At 42.5% G+C, this 22,009-nt stretch overlaps 1 protein-coding gene and 1 non-coding gene across 2 annotated transcripts in view; both read left to right on the forward strand.

Annotated features, from left to right (window-relative positions):
• Positions 1 to 20,464, forward strand: part of pcf11 (PCF11 cleavage and polyadenylation factor subunit) — a 37,073-nt gene extending 16,609 nt beyond the window's left edge. The window contains 11 exon segments of the mRNA XM_046299160.1: positions 4,231 to 4,846; positions 5,049 to 5,296; positions 5,298 to 5,459; positions 5,461 to 6,543; positions 11,982 to 12,048; positions 12,576 to 12,837; positions 13,084 to 13,267; positions 13,494 to 13,649; positions 18,850 to 18,942; positions 19,169 to 19,204; positions 19,332 to 20,464. Coding sequence (XP_046155116.1) covers positions 4,231 to 4,846; positions 5,049 to 5,296; positions 5,298 to 5,459; positions 5,461 to 6,543; positions 11,982 to 12,048; positions 12,576 to 12,837; positions 13,084 to 13,267; positions 13,494 to 13,649; positions 18,850 to 18,942; positions 19,169 to 19,204; positions 19,332 to 19,547 — 3,123 coding nt within the window. The 3' untranslated portion in view covers positions 19,548 to 20,464.
• LOC123995996 lies at positions 18,606 to 18,739 on the forward strand. The gene has a single exon (XR_006831942.1). It is a non-coding gene; the product is annotated as a small nucleolar RNA SNORA57 (small nucleolar RNA).
• Positions 20,465 to 22,009: the final 1,545 nt, after the last annotated feature.

The raw sequence follows: 22,009 nt of genomic DNA on the forward strand, positions 1-22,009 counted from the left end.
GCCCTCAGTTTTATTTTTTTAAAGGTAAGCGCCTCACCTATTACTTAAACACGCCGGTGATGGATTAGTGTGATAAGCACATTTTCTACACTATCCGGACAAAGTATGGTAGCAGTTTTCACCATAGTCTCAAACTTCTCTTCGGTGAAAGGCTTTCTTTGCGGTGCAATTTTATGTGCCCCTATGTAAACTTGCCTTATTTACTGATTCTTGAGTAGAGGACAGTTTGGTATAAATATTTTGTTGGGCTTGCACATTCAGAGGCCTAGCTTGCCTTTTACTTGGAGGACAGATTGCTAGCGTAGTTATTAGCATGCTGGCAATGTTGTTATTTTTTACTGAGGTTGTAATTCCTTCAAAACGGCTATATTTCTTGGCATATCAGACTGCTTTCTGTCCCACAAGTGGAAAAGTATTTTTGTTTCCACTGTTCTCTTTTGACTCACCAATTTTTCGTATCAATGTAGATTTGAATTGAGAGCATGAAAGACATGTTCATTTTTAAAATGCACCGGCCGCATTGAAGTGCCTGTAATTTGTCCCCTTCTTGTAGCATATTACCTCCAAGAGAGCTACTGGGTGTTTAGAATAGGGTTTCCGTTAGCTGGAAATTGCTAGCTTTTGCCCATAAAGAAATTGTTTCTGATTAATTGGCTGGGAGAAAAAACAATGGTAGGCAGGCTATTAGCGTGTTACCAACCACTTTACAATGCGAGCTGGAGGCAGTATGTATTTTGAAAACATATTTTACTATATATTATGAGGTATGTCTTACCTTGCTTGAAAATCCAACCATAGAAAGGTGCAGGCAAATATTTTAGGAAGAATTTATATGCAGTGCTTGAGTTTCAAGTTAGGGGAAGCAAACAAATTATTGTACCTTTTCTACCGATCTGCATGTCAGTTATGGTTTTCATTGAAACGTTTCATTTCAATAACATTTGTGTTTCTCAAAATCATTGTCAATGGTTAATCATAAATCTTTGTTAAAATTCCACTAATGCGAGAGCACCTTTCTTTGCCATATGGACACACTGATATACCATGATTATTGGCATCTGAATGGCCTAAATGAGCGCATGGAACTCAGGTGGCTAATGCAGCCATTGGCCATTATCAACTAAGTAAAAGTAGCCTACATAAAGCCGTCAAATAAATAATACAAAATATACTGAGGAAAATTTCACTTTCAATCACATTTATCTCTACTCAGCCTGTTTGATTCCCTTTCTATCTGTCTTGACTTGAGTTATCGCTAGTGAAGTTCAACATTGTGTCAACTGGTCCTTCTGTAGCTCAGTTGGTAGAGCATGGCGCTTGTAACGCCAGGGTAGTGGGTTCGATCCCCGGGACCACCCATACGTAGAATGTATGCACACATGACTGTAAGTCGCTTTGGATAAAAGCGTCTGCTAAATGGCAAATATAACTGGATCTGTCCTGTAGCCATCTCTTGCGAGCTTGCAACATTTTATTAACCAGCCTTATTCTGGTCCCAGAGTTTCCCATGCCATTGAGCACTGGACCGACATCTGTTTTTGTGCAAGGGAAATATGTATTTTATGACAGTCCCATTGGATATATGTGATCATTAGATTATATTTTACTCTTTCACACAGGGTGGTTATCGGGGAGATTTTTTCGGAAGATTTTTCAAATAGACCTACTGTGAGGAACTATTAGGCCATTTGCAATGGCTGTAAAAAATAAAATAATAATAAGATTTTGTTGACTTACTGTGTGAGATGAAGAAAATATTACTGAAAAGCGTATTAGTGGTGAACATGATGATCAGAAATCAAACATCCCAAATGGGCATTAACCTACAATTGTGCACAGCAGGCCAGCTAGGCTACTTCTATGCTTGCTCAGGTGTGTGTGCTCCCTCAACATTAACATGACAGAGAAACCTAACCCATGCTCATTGCTCATATGGAGCACTCCAAACAAGACAATTAAGACATTTACAACTCATAAATTATTATGAAATAAATCAAAACTTGTTTCTCAAGTGTAGAAGTTTGTGAACTCGGCAAACAACGTTTCCACTCTGAGAATGAGAACGGTAAATGACTGTAGGCCTAATTTATTAAGTGAAAAAATGTATGTAGTCAAATGACCGGGATTAAGTTCCGGTACATTTACTACTGGTGACAAATGTAATAAGGATTTTTATTTTTTTTATTTTATGAAAATAAAAACGATCAAAGAGCAAACAATTCACATGAAACAGTGAACCCACAAGAATTGTCGAGACAACTGAGTGGATGCATTCTGGACAAACCCCTTCCCTTTTCAACATTTTAAAATTATTTTTAAGACTTATCTTCACACATTTTAGATGCTTTTCACTGACAGCCGCAACTAAAATCAGCTAGGCATTTTGCCATGCGTGCTGTGCTGTCTAATGACACTTCCTCGTGACGTTTCTTTCATGTTTAATTGGTTGTCCAGAAGCCAAATGCATAATCCTAGTCATATTAGCAACCCTTCATCCTAGTTGTTGCATCTTTAGAGTAACCTCAAATTTAGAAATAGGGTGTTTACTGCTGTCATACTGCTTGCATCAGGTGCGCTGTTAATGTTTTCCCTTTTTCCTGCGAATTGCAGTTTGCCATTTTTTTTGTTAAGATGAATTACCAGAAGTGCAATTTGTGTCATTCTGAGCAGCGTGGGTGGATGCTCTAATGAGTAACACACCCAATGCAGATGTGTCTGGTACATTTCTCTCATGGCCGCTATATTGAAATCTTTCCGGTCACGTTGTCCAGGGCAACATTTCCTAAAGGAAATGCTGTTGTAGACTTTTGTTCCAGCTCTACTCTCACGTCAGATTCTACAAATTAACTACTCAACAGGACCTTGTTATGCTGACTCGGGTGTGTTTTAAGCAGTGCTGATCAAAAGCCTGCACACCCAATGACCTAGCTCTCCAGATGGAGAGTTGACCACGTGTTTTATACAGTAACTGTGCTGTATATTTGACTAACTTCTGATGGGCAGGTCGGACGGAAGCGTCCGAACATCTGGTGAAATTGCAGAGCGCCAAATTAAAAATACAGAAGTAGTCAAATTGAACACTCATAAAAATACAAGTGTTATCCACTTACCTTTTGATCTTCATATGGTTGCAGTCACGAGTCCCTGTTACACAAATGTTTGTTTTGTTTGATAAAGTCCCTCTTTATGTCACAAAAACACTTTTTGGGGGGCTCGTTTTGTTCAGTAATCCACTGGCCTAAAGGCGGTCAATACATGCAGACGAATACATCCTAATAGTACCGGTGAAGTTCGTCGAAACATGTCAAACAATTTTTATAATTAATCCTCAGGTTGTCTATTGTCTAAATAATTGATAATATTTCAACCGGACAGTAGCGTCTTCAATAGAAAGGAAAAACAACGAATGGCGTGCAATCGGTCACGCGCGCAAACTAGCTCTGGTTCATTCTAGAGTCCACTGAAAGAATGGTCTCATTCTTCCTCATTTTCAGGAAACAAGCCTGAAACCATGTCTAAATACTGTTGACATCTAGTGAAAGCTATAGGAACTGCAATCTGGGTCATAACCATTTAGATACTGTATAGGCATTCAATAGAAAAAACCCACATCAAAAATATCCCACTTCCTAGATGGATTTTCCTCGGTTTTTCGCCTGCCATATCAGTTCTGTTATACTCGCAGACGTTATTTTTAACAGTTTTGGAAACTTTTGTGTTTTCTATGCAATACTACCATGCATATGCATATCCTATCTTCTGGGCCTGAGTAACAGGGAGTTTACATTGGGCACCTCATTCATCCAAAATACTGCCCCTACCCAAGAGGTTAAGGCATTTTTTCGCTGTAGTATTGTTATGGTATTGAGTGTTATTATACCAAGCTGGTATTGGTATGAATCCACAATTCTGATACTTCATTTGTGGCCTAGTTATTGATTAGCTCATCGGGTTAGCCTAAACAAATGCAGATGGGCAACCCGACCCCATGCTTCAGCCATCTATAGCCAAGCCACTATGCTGCTACAGGAGAATGCTCATTGCTAAAATGGTACACCTGCCCAATAATGAGCAATACAGGCCTTTGAAAGAGCCAACATGCACTCATTTCTGGAGAGGAATCTTAGCAGGGGTGTGGTACATGCACACTTCAACATTTGTATTAAATTGGGGGAAAGTGAACTTAATCTACTAGATAACTTGATCTTCTTCTTCCCTTTCTCCCCGTAGGCCAGTAAGCATCTGGAGAATGGAGAGATCAGCCATGATGACTTCCTGAATGTGGCTCACCAGATCAAGCAGCTGTTCCAGTACCAGGAAGAGAAGCAGCGAGGAGACTCCTGGGAGGGCTCCAGTGAGGATGGCCACGGACACGCCCACCCACACCACCTCCCACCAACCAGGAAGAAGCCCCTGCTGGCCACACCCACAGGGGGAGTGTCCTCCGGTGCGGACTTGTCCGACGCAGAGCTCACCTACTATGAACACAAGTCCAAGCTGAGGAGGACCCAGGTGATGCTGTGGCAGCAGGAGCAAGGAGGGGAGGGTTGGGACGGAGAGGAAAGCCAGGAGGAGGTAGGGGGGGTGCTGGGGAGGCCCGGGGAGGGCCCTGGGGGTGCCAAGACTGAGGTTAACAGGGAGACTAACGCCCTTCCTTCAGGGATGAAGTTCACCAGGCTTCCTAAGGACAGGCTGAAGGAGGTAGAGGAGGAGCAGCCCACCCCAGCAGCCATCATCCAGGAGTACAGCCACGGGAACGAGTTCCCCAGGCTCAAGTCTCTGCCAGGGCTACGCTTCAGGAGGATACAAGACCCCAGGGAGTCCACCGCCACTGACAGACTCAAAGGCAAGTGGAGTTTCATGGCTAATGATGGGACTAATTTATGACTACATTTTGTTATACGCACACATGGTTGGACACCCAAGCCAAGGGAATATATTATGAATCAGAAGTATGTCTGTAAATGCAGTGCTTTATGACTTAGTTTGATTACTATCCGATGATAAATGGTTCCTGTTCTCATTTAGTAATTGTCTTTATTTCTTAGCTGGTGAAAGAGAGCGAAACTCCCCCCTCAGTGAGCGGCTGCCCAATCACAGACCACCGTACGATGATAGGGAGGAGCCGAAGAGCGGCTACAATGCCCCTCCCAGGCGGTACGGAGGAGGTCCGCTGTCTGAAGACCATGCTGTCAAACCTCCGTACCCCCGTTACGATGACCCTCGCAAACACGACCGCATCCCCCCCCAGCGGCCCGGTGCTCCAGAACTCAGTCAGCCTGGCACTGGACGGCCCCATTAGGAAGTCCCCGGTTCCTTTACCGGTACTAGCATACGAGCGGGAGCGCCTGTCCCCGTTACAGCAGATGGACGCGGCAGAGATGAGCCCTGTCCCGCGCTTTGAGAGCCCCAACAGCGAGCACTCGTGTGACGAAGGGCCCCTGGACACCCCCCCTCTACCCAGACCCCACCACCCAGGAGGACCCCCCCCGTGGGCCCGTGCTCTCCTCAGTACGCAGCAAACATGTTGAGTCTCCAGGACACACCCCTCCTCACACCGCAGATGGCCCCCAGAGATACGACGGTGGTCCCAAAGGAGGACCACCTTCGCCACGCTATGATGGACCCCACAAGGGCACTCAGTCTGGGTACGACGGGCCTGGTCACATAGGTCAGCCTGGCAGGCCTCACCCTGGGGGCCGTTATGAGGGCGTCCAGGGGCCCGGTAGGTACGATGGACCAGGGTGCTCCTCACACGGCCCATCAAGGTATGATGGGCCCTACCCTCAGGGCCCCGGCAGGTTCGACGGCCCCGCTCTACATAAAGGACCAGAGAAGTTTGACGGACCAGGAAGATACGACGGCCCCTCCATGCCTCACGTTCCAATGAGAGGGGACCCACAAGGCATTGGGGGAAGGTTTGACGGCGGCCCGCCGCCTCCACAGCAAGGTAGGCTATCGGGGCGATATGACGGTAGATTTGACGGACAGGGGCCTGGGCCAATGCGTTTTGACGGCCCCATGCAGTCCAACCGCTTCGATGGTCCAATGAACTTCAACAGCTCCCACATGCAGCCCGGCCCTGGAAGGTTCGAAGGACTAATGAGGTTCCAGCAAGGCCCCATGAGATTTGACGGCGCTCCCAACCAGCCAGGCCCGATGCGTTTCGATGGCCCAGGGAACCCCTCCACCCCAATGGGCCAGCCCGGCCCCATGCGCTACGACTCTCTGCCCCCCCAGGGTATGCCCCCACGCTTTGACTGCCCCTCCGGCCAGCAGGTGTCTCCCAGGTACCACACCACTCCCAACCTGCAGCCCCCGCTGCGGCCACTAGGGACACCCATGTACGACCCAGTCAACCCTGGAGGCCCCCAGCAGTTCCAGACGTTCCCAGTGCAACAGAACGTGGTGGGCCAACAGGGGGCTAACTTCACGGTGTCTCCTGTCCCTGTGTCCCAGGCTGGGTTCAACAACTCCTACGTCAGACCTCCGTTCTACACCCCTGGTGTGCCTCTGCCACCGGCAGGGAACATGCAGCAGCCGGTGAGAACCTCTTCGATATAGGGCATGAGTCCCAAATGTCACTCTATTCCCTGTTTATTGCACCACTTTTGACCTGGGTGCTATTTGGGATGTACACCACATAGTGATTATCAGAAAGGTCGAGAAGGTTGAAAAGTACAATAGACTTGAATGATTTAATCAATTGAGAAGGTTTCATATTTGTGTTTGTACGTGCGCGTATGTGTGTATCGTTTGGTGTCTTTGTGTGGTTAGTGTTTTATTAGGCTCACACTTTTATGCACTAATGCTACTCTGTCACTATAGTCAACACATAGCTATCGCAACGCACAGTACTGCTCTAACCTAAACCGCATTCAATCATACATTCACTTTTACGCCAACACATTCGTACACTTTAACTATCCTGCTTATGGGTCGTTCTCTAGATAATGGGGCCAATGGGTGACATTGGGATACAAATTTCAGTTTGAAACTAAAAAAAATCAACAACAAAAATCATATGCAAATTAGCCCTTTACTTCACTTATACAACAAGATAGGATTATGAATCCTTGATTTTGACTTGCCAGTGTCTGTATGCACCCTGCTTGAAGCACAATTGTAATTTTCAAGGACCTCAATGTTATACAATTGTATAATTTATGGAAATGTTCATATCTAGGCCTAATATAGAACCCCCCTCAAAAGCATGCAAAAAGTGTCAGTAGACCATTACCATTTTAAGAATAAATGTTTAGGGCTTGCCAATGCATTGATATTATAATTATTCCATTTTAAAATTTACATTTAAGTCAATTTAGCAGACGCTCTTATCCAGAGCGACTTACAAATTGGTGCATTCACCTTATGACATCCAGTGGAACAGCCACAAAATATGTGAGAATGTGCACATTGCCTGGTTAAGTAGATTGGAGGCAACATTGAATGTCATCCTCATAATAAGCGCACATGGATTTACTGCAACAGAGTAGCGCAGCACCCTTTAGCGGGAAACAAACTGATGTGGACACATCTGTCACAAAAACTGCTAAATGAAATCGCAGATAATTATAAGGGAGTAGGAGTACATAAATTGACTACAATATTACTATAACTTTTAAACCACCAAACTGAGGAAATGTCTGATTTTAGAAAGGTAGGCCTATTCCATTACTTGAATTTCTGAGATACTTCAAATCCAATTTTATTTGTCACATGCGCCGACTAAAACAGGTGCCGACCCTTACAGTGAAATGCTTACTTACAAGCCCTTAACCAACAATGCAGTTTTAAGAAAAAATACCCCCCAAAAATAAGAAATAAAAGTAACAAATAAAAATAACAATAGCGAGGCTATATACAGGGGATACCGGTACAGAGTCGATGTGCGGAGGCACCGGTTAGTCGAGGTAATATGTACATGCATGTAGAGTTAAGTGACTATGCATAGATAATAAACCTGAGTGGCAGGAGCGTAAAGGGGTGGGGGGGTGCAATGCAAATAGTCTGGGTAGCCATTTGAGTAGATGTTCAGTAGTCTTATGGCTTGGGGGGATAGAAGCTGTTTAGAAGCCTCTTGGACCTAGACTTGGCCCTCCGGTACCAGTTGCCATGCGGTAGCAGAGAGAACGGTATGACCAGGGTGGCTAGAGTCTTTGACAATTTTTAGGGCCTTCCTCTGACACCGCCTGGTATATTTGTCCTGGATGGCAGGAAGCTTGGCCCCAGTGATGTATTCGGCCGTAAGCACTACCCTCTGTAGTGCCTTGCGGTCGGAGGCCGTGCAGTTGCCATACCAGGCAGTGATGCAACCCGTTAGGATGCTCTCAATGGTGCAGCTGTAGAACTGTTGTCATCTGCAAACTTAATGATGGTGTTGGAGTCGTGCCTGAGTGAACAGGAGAGGACTGAGCACGCACCCCTGGGGTGACCTCCGTGTTGAGGATCAGCGTGGCTGATGTGTTGTTACCTACCCTTACCACCTGGGGGTCCGTCAGGAAGTCCAAGATCCAGTTGCAGAGGGAGGCATTTAGTCCCAGGGTCCTTAGCTTAGTGATGAGCTTTTGAGGGCATTATGTTGTTGAATGCTGAGCTGTAGTGAATGAATAGCATTCTCACATAGATGTTCCTTTTGTCCAGGTGTGAAAGGGAAGTGTGGAGTGCAACAGAGATAGCATCATCTGGATCTGTTGGGGCGGTATGCAAATTGGAGTGCGTCTAGTGTTTCTGGGATAATGGTGTTGATGTGAGCCATGACCAGCCTTTCAAAGCACTTCATGGCTACAGACATGAGTGCTACGAGTCCTGTGGCCTTGTGAATGACTTATTTAAAGTTCTTACTCACTTATCGAATGCGGAGAGCGGGATCACACTGTCGTCTGGAACAGCTCATGCTCTCATGCATGTTTCAGTGTTACTTGCCTCGAAGCGAGCATAGAAGTAATTTAGCTCATCTGGTAGGATTGTGTCACTGGGAAGCTCTCGGCTGCGCTTCCCATTGTAGTTCATTAGTTTTCAAGTCCTGCTTCATCCGACCAGCGTCTGAGCCGGTGTCGTATGATTCGATCTTAGTCCTGTATTGACGTTATTGCCTGTTTGATGGTTTGTCGCAGGGCATAGCAGGATTTCTTATAAGCTTCCGGGTTACTCCCGCTCCTTGAAAATGGCTGCTCTACCCTTTAGCTCCGTGTGGATGTTGCCTGTAATCCATGGCTTCTGGTTGGGGTGTACGTACTAGAGGTCAACCGACTATTATTTTTCAACGCCGTTACTGAATATTGGGGGGCCAAAAAAGCCGATACCAATTAATCGTCTGTTTATAAATAAATAAAAATGAAACTTTTTTTATTTGTAATAATGACAATTACAACAATACTGAATGAACGCTTATTTTAACTTAATATAATACATCAATACAATCGATTTAGCCTCAAGTAAATAATGAAACATTGTTCAATTTGGTCTAAATGCAAAAACAAAGTGTTGGAGAAGTAAAAGTGCAATATGTGCTATGTAAGAAAGCTAACATTTCAGTTCCTTGCTCAGAACATGAGAACATATGAAAGCTGGTTCCTTTTAACATGAGTCTTCAATATTCCCAAGTAAGAAGTTTTAGGTTGTAGTTATTATAGGAATTATATGACTATTTCCCTCTACCATTTGTATTTCATTAACCGTTCACTATTGGATGTTCTTATAGGCACTTTAGTATTGCCAGTGTAACAGTATAGCTTCCGTCCCTCTCCTCGCTCCTCCCTGGGCTCGAACCAGCAACACAACTACAACAGCCACCATCGAAGCAGTGTTACCCATGCAGAGCAAGGGGAACAATTACTAGAAGGCTCAGAGCGAGTGATGTTTGAAACGCTATTAGCGCACGCTAACTAGCTAGCCATTTCACTTCGGTTACACCAGCCTCATCTCGGGAGTTGATAGGCTTGAAGTCATAAACAGCGCAATGCTTGAAGCACAACGAAGAGCTGCTGGCAAAACGCACGGAAAGTGCAGTTTGAATAAATGTTTACGCTTCTGCCTACCACCGCTCAGTCAGATACTTAGGTACTTGTATGCTTGTATGCTCAGTCAGATTATATGCAACGCAGGACACGCTAGATAATATCTAGTAATATCATCAACCATGTGCAGTTAACTTCTTATGGTACAGGGGACGCTTGCATCCCACTTGGCCAAAAGCCAGGGGAAATGCAGCGTGGCAAATTCAAATAAAATGATTATATAAATCAAACTTGAAATCACACATGTAAGATACTAAATTAAAGCTACACTCATTGTGAATCCAGGCAACATGTCAGATTTCTTAAATGCTTTTCGGCGAAATGTATGCTTTTCGGCATTTATCTGATGATAGCACAACAGTAAACAAAGAGTAGCATATTTCAACCCTGCAGGCGCTACACAAAATGCAGAAATAAAATATAAATCATGCCTTACCTTTTGTTGGCACTCCAATATGTCCCATAAAAATCACAATTGGTACTTTTGTCCATTTATTTGGTGCGTTTGATCCAGAAAAAAAACTGCTTCCAAATTGAGCAACGTCACTACAAAATATCTCAAAAGTTGCCTGTAACCTTTGCCAAAACATTTCAAACTACTTCAAACTACTGGTCAAGCAGACTACAACAGGTGATCAACATCGATTTGCTAGGGATGTTTTATCCAATGTGGATCCAGTCACAATTATCTTCACCGGCGTAACAAATGAGACTGAAATATTCTGGACATTCCTCACAAACACTTTTTTTTCAGCACTTCGGCTGTTGCATTGCATGCATTATCACAACAGATGTTTGTCACTTGACTATCATTCAGAACATTCCTTCCTGGATCAGATTATCACAATTTAATTAATCTCCTGAGTGGCGCATCAGTTTAAGGCAATTTATTATTACAGACCCTGGTTCGTTCCCAGGCTGTGTCACAACCGTCCGTGATCGGGAGTCCCATAAGGCGGCGCACAATTAGCACAGCGTCACCCGGGTTCTGGTAGGCCACCATTGTAAACAAGAATTTGTTCTTAACGGACTTGCCTAGTTAAATGAAGGTTAAATAAAAAATCAACTGGACGCCAAATGCGCATCCAACAATGATCACATCTATTTAGGTTTTAAGTATCAAGGTAGACAGGGTTCAAGTTCGAGGTCTAATTTAACTTAATGCTTAATATATGGTATAGCAACTGCCATTAATCCACAGACACAAGTAATGTATTATGTTACACGTTTTATGATGGATAAATCTGTCAAGAAGCCAACCATGATAAAGGGTTAATTATACATAGCTACAATCCCCCTTGTATCTTAATGTAATGGCATGGGGGGAAATCTATGCGTTTTTATCAATGGTTTATCAACAGCTGTAACAAGTTGTCCAGTGAAAGAAATCCTCACTGGTGCCCTACTTTATATCTATAAACTATTTGTTTATTTCTATAAACAAAATGGTGAAACTCCATCTGATGCACTAAAGGTAATTCGCTCCCATTCAGTTCATAAATGAGCAGAAAAATTTATTGGATGGGGCTTCACCAAAGTCCTCCAATGATATAGAACAAAATATTTTGGCTCATTCTGTATTAGTTACCACCCACAGTGGGTTCTCATTACGGTGAAATGTAGCTTGGTGAAGCACTTCATAACAATTAAAGAGTCACATCATTCATATATTGAACAGAACAATTCGTTGGATGGAGAGTGTTCCTCCCAGCTAAAGCTTCAACTATAGTTTTCACCTCTGCAGTCTTGAATCTCAAACTTCATAATATGGAGCGTGACCGAAGTCCTTACTCTACTGAGGCTTTGCTTACAATTATTTTCTCTAAGCAGGCCCTGATATCCTAATGCCAAATAAACATCTTATATTTAACTCAAACGCCAGATGTGCTTGGGAGGGAGAGGACTGGATACAAGCTATTTAGGTCAGTTGAAGGCTAAATGTCTGTTTTGTCCTTGTTCCAGATGAATATGCTTTCTAACCTTGGCCAGCCCTTCATCCCTCCCAGCACAGTTCCTTTCAACCAGCCTGGTAAGATCATGTTCACTTTTTTATTTCACCGAGATCTACTTTCGGTTGTCAATGTTGTTGTTTGATAAATGGTTCTTTATTTCATGTTATAGCATTTGGTATCATGATAGTCTTTCATCCTCTGCATTTTGAAGGGATTCATCTTGCTTAGTTGATTAGAAATCTGTGAGAGATCTGGATGACTTAAAAACAAAAACATGGACATTCTCAATGTAAAAAGCATTTTAGTCCAGGAGTGCTTAATCTGGGTCTGTGAAACTGGCCTTCTGAGATCAGATGAATCGTATGTCCAGTATGAGTACCTATTGCTGTAAATCCGTCACTGGGTAAGGATCAAATCAAGTTTGTCATGTACAGCGTAGTGTACGCAGTACAATTAACTGCTTACTTGAAAACACTCCTCTCAAACAGTGCAACAGATCTAAAATATTAAATGAAAATAAAGTAAGGGGGGGGGGAAACACACAATACAAGTGTTTGGTAATTGCTTTATGTCAGTTGATTTCTGGTTTGTCATTCTTCTCCAGCTCCCCAGTTCCCTCCTCCAGAGAGTCACTTTGGGCAGGTAGATGTAAATGACCTGCTGTCCAAGCTAATTTCCACCGGCATCATCTCTACCGGAGGCATCAAACCAGCTCAGAGTACAGACACTGCTGCAGCACACAGTGGTACAGAGTCAGCCGCCACCCAACCGACCCCTCCCTTGGTAGAAGAGGAGGAAGAGGAAGAGCAGGAGGAGGATGAGAATGTCCCAGACCTCACTGGCTTCGTCATCGAAGACATGAAACAGTACGTTTGCTGAAATGCACCATGCTGGTCTGATTATGAAGATGTCCATCTACCATTGACATCAATGAATGCTTCACTCTAGTTATTTATGCATGAGAATTCTCTAGTTATGCTTTGTCCAGTGATCCTCTGAGTAAGATAAATAAAATGTATGGTCCACATGTGTTCATAAAATGGTAATGTATTTGTCTTTATATGTAAAATGTATGACTATTAACCACTGGTTCTGTTTGTCCCTTTCCCCAGGCGTTATGACAGCGTGGTGACTAAGCTGTACACAGGGATCCAGTGTTACTCCTGCGGCATGCGTTTCACCGCCTCTCAGACAGACGTCTATGCTGACCACCTGGACTGGCACTACCGGCTGAACCGTTCCGAGAAAGACATCAGCAAGAAGGTCACCCACCGCCGCTGGTACTACAGCCTCACGGTAAGAGAGATGGACACGCGCGCACACACTCTCACCTTGTGTCTGAGCCACCACAGCTAGAACTACCTCATTGTAAAACCATTACCTTCTACCCCAATATGAACAATACCCACTCACACACTTTTTTACAATGAAAATGATTAGTTATTGCCTTGTATTAAAAAGCTGATCATGTTTTATCAAATTCTTTCTAACCCTTGCCCATCTGTCTCTTCCCTGTCCTCAGGACTGGATAGAGTTTGAGGAGATAGCGGACCTGGAGGAGCGGGCCAAGAGCCTGTTCTTTGAGAAGGTGAATGAGGAGGTAGTGCAGAAGACCCAGGAGGCCGCCAAGGAGAAGGAGTTCCAGAGTGTTAAAGCAGCTGCAGATGTGGTGGATGAGGTGGGTAGCAACATACTTCTGGTCATGTAGTGTATGTGGACACCTGCTTGTCGAACATCTCTTTCCAAAATCACGGGCGGTAATATGGAGTTGGTCCCCTCTTTGCTGCTATAACAGCCTCCACTCTTCTGGGAAGGCTTTCCACTAGATGTTGGAACATTGCTGCAGGTACTTGCTTCCATTCAGTGATGGAAGTGATTTAGGCCTGGCTCGCAGTCAGCGTTCCAATTCATCCCAAAGATGTTCGATGGAGTTGAGGTCAGGGCTCTGTGCAGGCCAGTCAAGTTCTTCCTCACCGATCTCGACAAACCATTTCTGTATGGAACTCGCTTTGTGCACGGGGGCATTGTCATGCTAAAACAGGAAAGGGCCTTCCCCAAACTATTGCCATGAAGTTGGAAGCACAGAATCACCTAGAATGTCATTGTATGCTGTACCGTTAAGATTTCCCTTCACTGGAACTAATGGGCCTAGCCCGAACCATGAAAAACAGCCCCAGACCGAACCCTGAAAAACAGCCCCAGACCATTATTCCTCCTCCCTATGTGCTTCAGCACTCGGCGGTCCCATTCTGTGAGCTTGTGTGCCTACCACTTCGCGGCTGAGCCGTTGTTGCTCCTAGACGTTTCCACTTCACAATAACAGCACTTACAGTTGACTGGGGCGGCTCTAGCAGGGCAGAAATTTGATGAACTTGTTGCAAAGGTTGCACCGTCATAGGATCCCATGTTAAGTCACTGAGCTCTTCAGTATGGCCATTCTGCTTGCCATTTTCTGTCTATGGCTGTATGGTCGATTTTATACACTTTTCAGCTAGTGATGCATTTTTGGCCAATACGATATCCAATATTTTCCTTGACAACAAAAAAACGATACCGATATTAAACATTTTAGGGACCTTTTAAGCATTCTAGTACAGTAAATAGTTAACACACACATGGACGCAGGGGTCTCAGGCACATCTCGGTGCAAGAGGCGCTACTACAGTCCCTGGTTGGAATCCAGGCTGTATCACATCCGGCCGTGATTTGGAGACCCATAGGGCGGCGCGCAATTGGCCCAGCGTCGTCTGGGGTAGGCGGTCATTGTAAATAAGAATTCGTTCTTAACTGACATGCCTAGTTAAATAAAGGTTACACACCACACTGACCAAAAAGTTATTTTGTTGGAATTTACGTATGTTCCCATTACCAGTAAAACATAATCAAAACCTATTTCTTTCACTTACTTGCTGTGCTGTTTCAGTTGTTTCATTCTCAACCAGGTATTCTATGGAACGCCATTTGGGTCTTTGGTCTAAAAAAAGATACAAATAACACTATTTGAGGTGACAAATAACACTCGAATATGACTGCACGTCACATAATAATTTAACACGTTCGTGAATTTTTTACATAGTGTAATCAATGTGTAATAACTATCACTCGTATTTCATGTCACAACGATTAATCGATGCGCATGCTATGATGCTGGTAAAGTTGTCTTGGCACCTACAGTGCTGGTCATAAAAGAAAGCAAGCTAGCTCATTGATGCAAAAAATGTTCTTCTCCAAAAACATAGCAAAACAACAATCTGTTTCAGTAGTTATAGTTACCTTGCTAACTATATAGCTAGGTGTCATCTAAAATAACCCTACTTTATAGTATTTGATTAATGGTGGTCGGACCCATCATCTATCTACCCATCTACGCTAGCCACAATAAGGATTAGCCACTATAGTGGACTTTGCGGTTAGCCTATGTAATTGAGAGTGATGCAAATGAATACAAATACAATTATGCATTAATTGAATAGATCATGCTTATCTAGTTTGGATTCTTATATAAAATCAACTAAAGATAATTTGTTAACCTCTAACTCACCATCCCGGGTCCGGGAGCGTAATCATCAACTGACACTAATTAGCATAACGCAACAGACATAAATATTCCTAGAAAATATTCCTATTCATGAAAATCACAAGTGAAATATATTGAGACACAGCTTAGCCTTTTGTTAATCACCCTGTCATCTCAGATTTCCAAAATATGCTTTACAGCCAATGCTAGACAAGCATTTGTGTAAGTTTATCGATAGCATAGCATAGCATTTTGTCCAGCCAGCAGCAGGTAACTTGGTCACAGAAATCAGAAAAGCGATCAAATTAAATCATTTACCTTTGAGCTTCGGATGTTTTCACTCACGAGACTCCCAGTGGGATAGCAAATGTGCCTTTTTTCCAAAAAATATAATTTTTGTAGGAGAAATAGCTCCGTTTGTTCTTCACGTTTGGCTGAGAAATCGTCTGGAAATTGCAGTCACAAAAACGCAGAAAAATACTCCAAATTAGCTCCATAATATCGACAGAAACATGGCAAACGTTGTTTATAATCAATCCTCAGGGTGTTTTTCAAATATCTATTCGATAATATATCCACCGGGACAATTAGTTTTCAGTAGGACCGATTGGAATAATGGCTACCTCCGTATTTTATGTGAGAATCACTCTGGGAGCATCAGGTGACCACTTGCGCAATGTAGCCGCTTACGGGTATTCTTCAACATAAATCCGTAAAACTACGTCAATGCTGTAGACACCTTGGGGAATACGGAGAAAAAGTAATCTGGTTGATAGCCCATTCACTGCTCAATAGGGACGCATTGGAACTCAGCGCTTTCAAAACATGAGGCACTTCCGGATGGGATTTTTCTCAGGCTTTCGCCTGCAACATCAGTTCTGTTATGCTCACAGACAATATTTTTACAGTTTTGGAAACTTTAGTGTTTTCTATCCTAAGCTGTCGATTATATGCATATTCAAACATCTTGTCCTGACAAAATATCCCATTTACTACAGGAACGTTATTTTTCCAAAAATGAAAATACTGCCCCCTTGTCACAAAAGGTTAATTTGACAAAAATCTGTTGAAATCACACTGGATTTATTAGACTTTAGAATTGCATTGGGGGTATACTTACTTAACTGCACAGCCTTATCTATGGATTGTGGATCAATGACATGGGGTATCAGTCTATTCCGTGACACCCAGAAAAACATTAGCGTCATAGCTCTTATTGCGGGACTCTGAAACAACTGTGAATTGAACCACATTTATTGTCAATTCCTGTCTATTGAACACGATTCCAGAGGAAAACCAATACTGCGTGGATGTTTTGGAGTCTGATAACTCTGAGGAGGATGTTGGTATAATATATTGGGTATTGAGTAGACTGATACCCCTTTTCATTGATCCCCAATCCCTGGGTAAAGCTGTACAGTGCAATATGAATGTCAATACATACAATAGGCTGACTGGGGAGGTGATTTCACACAGTAAGAGCTACAACACTAATATTTGGGTAAACTCTGTTATGTTCCGTGGGTGTCACCAAGTAGACTGATACCCCATTTCATTGCTTCACATTCCAACCATGTTTCACATTATCTAGTCTACACATGCCATAATTCCACCAATTGTAACCTTCTGTGTCACTTTCTGAGGTACTTTTATTTTGAAGGCAAACCGCAAATTCCACTTGTGCCTAATCCTTCTTGTGGCTAGCTTCACAACACGTAACCCAGTTCGATCGAGCCTCACTAGCCAGATGAAGCTAGCTGGCTGCTTATAATGTTATCTTTGGGCAACAGGGTTAAGTGGCTGGCTAGCTATTTATTTTCATGAACTGAAGTTCAATTTCAATAGGCAAACAACAAGTAGCTACCTAGCTAATACTTACAAGGATTGAAAATGACTGCTGTTTCTACTGGGTATTTGTTTTCAGGCTTGTTGTATTGTTGCTAGCTAGGTACCAAGCTAAAGCTAGCTAGCTACCTCATAAGTTGCAGTCGAACGAATAAGGCTTTATTACCAACGCGGTATTGTCAACACATCGTTCTTGGCCGGTGTTTGCTTGTTTGCAGACATTTTTTGTAGTTGTGGTGGCACTTGGCTTGCATGTGCAAATTCAGAACCCACAACATTCAGTAATAGAACTGTTATTTAACGTGTCAAAATTTTTTATTTGACATGTATCTTTTTTTGACACGCCAAAGACCCAAGCGGCGTTCCATAGTATGTTGTGGCGCTAATAGCAGTGACGCTACTACTGTTTAACTCCGGTAGGGCAACATCTGAAAAATAGCTCACTTGGTAGTGTGTACCGGTGCTCGACCAGTCGCGAAAGCGAACATCACCCACGACAGACAACGGTTGATTTGTCAAGGGCAATGAATTCCATTATCATGGCGTTAATGGATTGTCTCGCTAGAATTTTCTTACTCTTTCAGATGACTGCTCGATTTGTACACTGCTCGATCCACACAGCGGACATTGTGGGCTAGGTTAGGAATGCTGTGTTGGACGTGTAGCGCAAAATTGTATGTACCTATGTTATATAGGTATGCACGTCTGCTTTGACATTGGTTTTGCGCATCGCCGTTAAACTAGACCATCGGGCTGATACCGATGTTGGTGTTTTTAGCAAATATCGGCCGATTTCCAGTTTGCAACGGTATATTGTGCATCCTTACTTTCGGCAACAGGTGTGGCTGAAATAGCCAAATCCACTAATTTGAAGGCGTGTCCACATACTTTTGTGTATGTAGAGTTCATGTAAATATGGCTCACACTCAGGGCTACAACCAGGGGTATATTCTTTACAACTGATTCTGTTGCACAACATTTATTAAATGGAAGCAAATGAAACCAGGAGGGGACAAGCATGAATTTGTCCAATATAAACTCTTGTTTTCTTCGCATAACGCAACTGTTTGGACTAATGGTTACATCCCAAATATCACACAGGGCCTCTTAGGGCTACAGCTGACTGTGTTTTCATTGGCTTGTACTAGTCTTGACCCATACTCCGCTCAAATTTTATTGGATCTTTGTTTTGTTGCGGTTTTTGCCATTCTAGAAGTTAAAACAACTAAAGTTTTAACTGTGAAGATGAACTTATAGTTAATGTTGATTGATCCTCCATTCTTGGCATGCATGCTGTTGCTTTGTACTCGTGTGTATGTGTTATGGAGGTAGAACAAGTCTAGTGCCATGGCTTCGGTGGCAGTGTTCCCTGTCTTCTGGTTCTATCCTCAGGCGCTGGGGCGTTCTCGTATCATGCTGCTTTAGCCTGTATATTGCCATATTATTTTAATGGTAGACACTGCACGTTGTCAGAATGTTGTAAGATTCCATTCTTTCCCCCACTGTCTGTGTGTAGACGTGTGAGATCTGCCAGGAGCAGTTTGAGATGTACTGGGAGGAGGAGGAAGAGGAGTGGCACCTGAGAGATGCCATCAGAGTCGACGAGAAGGTGGGTGTTCACTAAAAAGATGACTCGTAGCATGATCTCCGACTCTTCTGTTAATGTACCAACACAACCTGTGGATACATACATTGTACATACATTTGAAGAAAGACTGCCACTTAAGTACTGTGGTTAGCATGTATTACCTTAGAGGAATCACTCGTAGCAAAATGGTCTTCTTTGTGAAGGAAATACTAATCAAATATGTTTTTGTCTTTATCTTTTTCCACAGACATATCATCCTTCATGTTTTGAAGATTACAACAATGTAAGTAACCACTTGGTCACTTGATCTGTTTGTTTAGTTTGGTCTATGAAATGTTCCAAATCTTTCTATGCTGCTTTAACTGGTCATTTCTCTTCCTCCTTGTCAATCGCCTTGCTTCTCCTGCCAGACATCTTCGTTCCTGGACGTCACCCCGTCCCCCATTAAGCTGATGGAGAACCCGCTTGGTGCGTTCATTAAACGTGAGAGCGATGAGGTCACTTCCTGCTGTGCTGCGGTGAAACAGGAAGTGGAGTCTTCGTTGTCTGAAACGGGCGGTGAGGCTCAAAATGTGAAGGATGAAGTTCAGGTGAAAATGGAGGGAGAAACGAGTGCAATTTCCTAAAAAAAAATATTTAAAAAACCATGCTGCTTTTTCTTTTCCTCTTTTACGGGCTGCTCTCCCTCCATTCCTCCCTTTGTTTTGTAAGGAAGAGGTATTTTTTATATTTGACCACCTCTGAGGCAGGGCCCTCAGCCATAACTTTGAATACATTTTTGTATTTGGAATCTGCCTGTGAATGTCAGGTGTTTTTTTGCTGTGTAAATGAATGAATGATGAATGCCTGAACTTAAACATTTTACCTTTGCAAAAATATGTACTTTTGGGGAAAAGATGTATGTAAAAGATTTAATTTATAAATAAAGCTATTTTTGGTATTCTTTTGTTGTAATATTGATAAAAGGGGGTGTGACTTAAGAATCCCAGAAGATTGCTTTAATGAGTTTGTTCTTTCCTCCCAAGTAAAAATAATTTGTGTATATATAAATAGATTTTGGTTGCCATTGAGGCAAGGAATTGATGGAGAGAATTAATGAATTACTAATTTGGCTTCTGAATTAGCCTTGATAGTAAATTAATTTCAAAAGTAGCAGTTAGCAGTTAGTTTACAAAAGGTAAGGAGGAATAATTTTCCGACCATCTCTCTACACTGCTGTGTACATACGGCACGACATGGCTAGCAACTAACATTTCTACACAATTCTGTGATCCTGCTTTCTAATTGCTTTCAGTTGGATATCTTTTTTTTACTTTTTTTGCAGGGTTTCTTTTTTTGCAGAGGTTTGAGGGGGGGAAATGCAATTTTGCTTGGTAATGCGGAATATCCAATAAAAACAAATCTGAACATGTGTTTGTGTGAACAGTGATTGGTGTGGTTTTTCTGTATTGCTTCTCCCTGGTTTCCCCCACCCCTTATAGAAAGTTAGCTTTTTAATTTGTCATTTTGGCTTGAATTCTAAATAAAGTTCTCTAGAATTAAAGTAGTTTGTCTTTTCTCTTATTTCATGTGATTTATAGATCATTGTATTTCAAATCTAGTTTTATTGGTCGCTTACACATTTTGCAGCTGCTTATGTACCTAGCTCCAAAAGTGCATTAATACCTAACAATATGCTCAACAAAATAAATATTAGTCTGGAATATAAATATGTATATGATATGTATGGACAGTACATGAATGGAAAGTGTACAGTAGTAGTTATATGCAAATGGGAGGAGCTGAGATGTGGGAAAGCATTATGAAGGAGAGTGGAAGAATGGAAAACGAGAAATGGTGCAGATCATGAAGTGAAGTCTGTTGAATGCCTTTAGAGGGTGATGGTGGATAGACCTGCACTACAACCTGCGGAGAGTTCCTATCACCAGCAGGACCCAGAAATTCTTATTGTGAAGAAGATGGACTTTGTTACTTTTAGAGCAATGGTGATAAATGGCACTGCTCAAGTAGAAAAGTATAGGGAAATTTAGATTGTTTCTGAAGCTGAATGATTTTGAGGAGTTAAAGATTGCACATACAAGGAGCTACATAAAGTTGTGCTGTCCCACCTTCCCCAGAGCCTGTGTAGGGAAGAGTTTTTGAAGGAGTGGGATTTTTTTGTATTTTAAAATGTGAAGATCGCGCCTCTATTTTTCCTTTCTCCGTAATAGAATTGAACTTGTTTATTTTTATGTTTCCATCCCTGTCCAGTTATCAGTCCATTGTGCTTGATATTATAGATAAGAAAATAAATTGTAGGGAAAAGCAGTTAAATTATGTTCGTCGAAAACTTCCAAAAATCTGTTTGAGCCTCAGTGTTTCAGGAACTGTGTTACAAAGGTTGTATTAAAACAATTCATAAGGAAAAAATGCCAATAACCCATTCTGGATCAAAACATTGCATATCCATAAAGTATTTTGTTAAAATATTACCATTTTGGTGTCTTGTATTGGAAGTAATGATATAATTAACCGATGCCAATGATATAGATAGACACTGAAAATACAATATAAAAGAGGGAATATAGCATATAAGTCAATACTTGTACTATGGGTGTGTGTGCGTGCTGTGGGTATGTGTCTGTTCATATGAATGGCAGAGTGAAGTAGGATGAATGTGTAGGAGGGCGGGAGAGACTGGATGTGTGGAGGCATAGGATATATGTTGTGTTTGAATGGATGAGTAAGTGGATATATAGAGGGGTGTAAATGTCTGAGAAGAAGGGAGGGGTGGGTGGGTAAGAAGAGGCAAGGATGGAAGGTGGTGATAAGCTTGGCTTGCGGGTGTATGTTGGGTAAGGATGGGAGAGTGGGACAAGCTTGGTTTGGGTGTGGTTTTTAAAAAAAAGAGGTTGGAGAACTGGGAAGGGGTGGTGGAGAGGGATGGATTTGGTTTGAGGGAGAGGGAAGGAAGGAAATACAATTATACTACAATGTAATTGTATTTCTTATTTTATGATGTAAATCTGTTGTAAAATTAATAAGAGTTCTGGACAGATAAGGATAGGGTGTGAAATTGTATTCCTTGTTTGTCATCACAACTAAGATT

The sequence above is a fragment of the Oncorhynchus gorbuscha genome, linkage group LG14 (genome assembly GCF_021184085.1).
Source record: "Oncorhynchus gorbuscha isolate QuinsamMale2020 ecotype Even-year linkage group LG14, OgorEven_v1.0, whole genome shotgun sequence".
In the NCBI taxonomy this organism is placed as follows: domain Eukaryota; kingdom Metazoa; phylum Chordata; class Actinopteri; order Salmoniformes; family Salmonidae; genus Oncorhynchus; species Oncorhynchus gorbuscha.